Source organism: Cebus imitator, unplaced genomic scaffold (assembly GCF_001604975.1).
Source record: "Cebus imitator isolate Cc_AM_T3 unplaced genomic scaffold, Cebus_imitator-1.0 Scaffold190, whole genome shotgun sequence".
NCBI lineage: Eukaryota > Metazoa > Chordata > Mammalia > Primates > Cebidae > Cebus > Cebus imitator.
Window position 1 is genome coordinate 138,844 of NW_016107505.1, and position 2,646 is coordinate 141,489.

The window sequence follows — 2,646 nt, forward strand, 5'->3', positions numbered from 1 at the left end:
CCACAACCTCTGCCTCCCAGGTTCAAGCAATTCTCCTGCCTCAGCCCCCCGAGTAGCTGGGATTGCAGATGTGTACCATCATGCCCGGCTAATTTTGTATCTTTAGTAGAGATGGGGTTTCTCCATGTTGGTCAGGCTGGTCTCAAACTCCTGACCTCAAGGGATCCACCCACCCCAGCTTCCCAAAGTGCTGGGATTAGAGGCGTGAGTCACTGTGCCCTGCTGAGAATCGTTTTTACTTCTCTGACTTCTGTTGCTGCCTGCACTCCTTGGCTTGTGGCCCTTCCTTCGACTTCAGCAGCATAGCATATTCCAACATTGCTCTGGCTCCCTTGTCATGTCACCTCCTGCTGGCTTCGACTCTCGGCTCCCTCTTATCAGGATCCCTGTGATTGCATTGGACCTACTCAAATAAACCAGGACAATATCCCCATCTTAAGATTCTCAGTCACATCTCAGCCAGGTGTGGTGGCTCACCCCTGCAATCCTAGCACTTCAGGAAGCTGAGGCGGGCAGATCACCTGAGGTCGGGAGTTTGAGACCACCCTGACCAACATGGAGAAAATTCATCCCTACTAAAAATACAAAAACATGATGAAACTCCGTCTCTACTAAAAATACAAAAATAGCTGTGCGTGTTGGCGCATGCCTGTAATCCCAGCTACTTGGGAGGCTGAGGCAGGAGAATCGCTTGAACCCAGGAGACGGAGGTTGCAGTGAGCCGAGATTGTGCCATCACACTCCAGCCTGGGTTAAAAGAACAAAACTCCATCTCAAAAAAAAAAAAAAAAAGATTCTGAGTCACATCTAGGGTGTCCCTGTTGCTGGCAGGTGCCAGAAGTTAGGACTTAGACATCTTGGGGGAGGCCATTCTTCTGTCCACCACCCCACCCCATGATTCCATTTCCATGTTACCATTGTCTCGAAGTGTGTCTGAAACCCATGGCTCAGAGTTGAAGGTGCATCACACCAGCGAGAACTAACAGGTTTGGGTTTTTTTCTTCGTGTGGTTGGCTTCTAGGCTGTGGAACTGTGACATAACTAGCAAAGGCTGCTGTCACCTCGCAAAGCTTCTCCACGAAAAATCAAGCCTAACGAACTTGGATCTGGGGCGGAATGACATAGGAGTTCCTGGAGTGCAGGGCCTATGTGAGGCTTTGAAGAAACCACTGTGTAACTTGAAACGTCTGTGGTGAGTTAGCTTATAAGTTCAACTTACGGCTTTTATACCTTATTGAATCTGTGTCTAACGTAAAACAATCAGTGAAGCAGACTTCCGGTGATGTAACTGAGAGGCCAGTCGAGCATTCACTAGGATGGCTAAAGGAGTAAGTTCTAGTTTGTGTCATGCAAAGACCAGCCGTGAAATTTTGAGGATACAATGCCTCAAGCCATTCAGAGAGGTAGGAATTGGGCCGGGCGCGGTGGCTCACACCTGTAATCCCAGCACTCTGAGAGGCCGAAGCAGGTGGATCACTTGAGGTCAGGAGTTCGAGATTAGCCTGGAAAACGTGGTGAAACCCCATCTCTACTAAAAATACAAAATTTAGCCTAGCGTGGTAATCCCAGCTACTCAGGAGGCTGAGGCAGCAGAATCGCTTAAACCCAGGAGGCGGAGGTTGCAGTGAGCTGAGATCACATCGTTGCACTCCAGCCTGGGTGACAAGAGCGAGACTCCCTCTCAGAAAAAAAGAGGTAGGAATTGGACATCGTGCCAGAAAATGCTGGCTATATCTGCAGGTGAATAGTCTCAACCCGGCTGCCATACAAATCCCATGTGAGTTAGGTACAATCAAATGCACTTGAACCTGAAATCCTCCCTGGGAGGGAATCTTCATTTGATTGCAGTTGGGTGAAGTGGCTCATGCCTGTAATCCCAGCATTTTGGGCATCCAAGGCGGGCAGATTGCTTGAGGCCAACAGTTTAAAAACAGCCTGGCCAGTACAATGCAAACCCTGTCTCTACTAAAAGTACAAAAATTAGCTGGGCATGGCTGTGTATGTCTGTGCTCTCAGCTGCTCAGGAGGCTGAGGTGGGAGAATCACTTGAGCCTGGGAGGAAGAAGTTACAGTGAACTGAGATCACATCACTTCACTGAAGCCTCGATGACAGAGTGAGATCCTGTCTCAAAAAAAAAAAAAAAAAAAGCACCTTTTTAATCACTCACTGACATGGGCAGAAGGGCAGAAAGTTTGATTTGCAGGATGACACCAGGAGGTCGAGGCTGCAGTGAGCCAAGATGGTGCTACCACACTCCAGCCTGGGCAACAGAGTGAGACCTTGTCTCAAAAGAGAAAAAACGTGGCTGGGCACGGTAGCTCACATTTGTAACCCCAGCACTTTGGGAGGCTGAGGTGGGCGGATCACCTGAGATCAGGCGTTCAAGACCAGCCTGGCCAACATGGTGAAACCACGTCTCTATTAAAAACACAAAAATTGGCGGGGCGCGGTGGCTCAAGCCTGTAATCCCAGCACTTTGGGAGGCCGAGGCGGGTGGATCACGAGGTCAAGAGATCGAGACCATCCTGGTTAACATGGTGAAACCCCGTCTCTACTAAAAATACAAAAAATTAGCTGGGCATGGTGGCGCGTGCTTGTAATCCCAGCTACTCAGGAGGCTGAGGCAGGAGAATTGCCTGAACCCA

General features: G+C 49.4%; 1 protein-coding gene across 1 annotated transcript in view; it reads left to right on the forward strand.

Annotated features, from left to right (window-relative positions):
• Window positions 1-2,646, forward strand: part of NLRP2 (NLR family pyrin domain containing 2) — a 35,276-nt gene that overhangs the window by 27,162 nt on the left and 5,468 nt on the right. Inside the window, exon 8 of the mRNA XM_037745047.1 lies at window positions 1,022-1,192. Within this exon, the coding sequence (XP_037600975.1) occupies window positions 1,022-1,192 (171 nt within the window). The remainder of the gene's footprint in view (window positions 1-1,021; window positions 1,193-2,646) is intronic.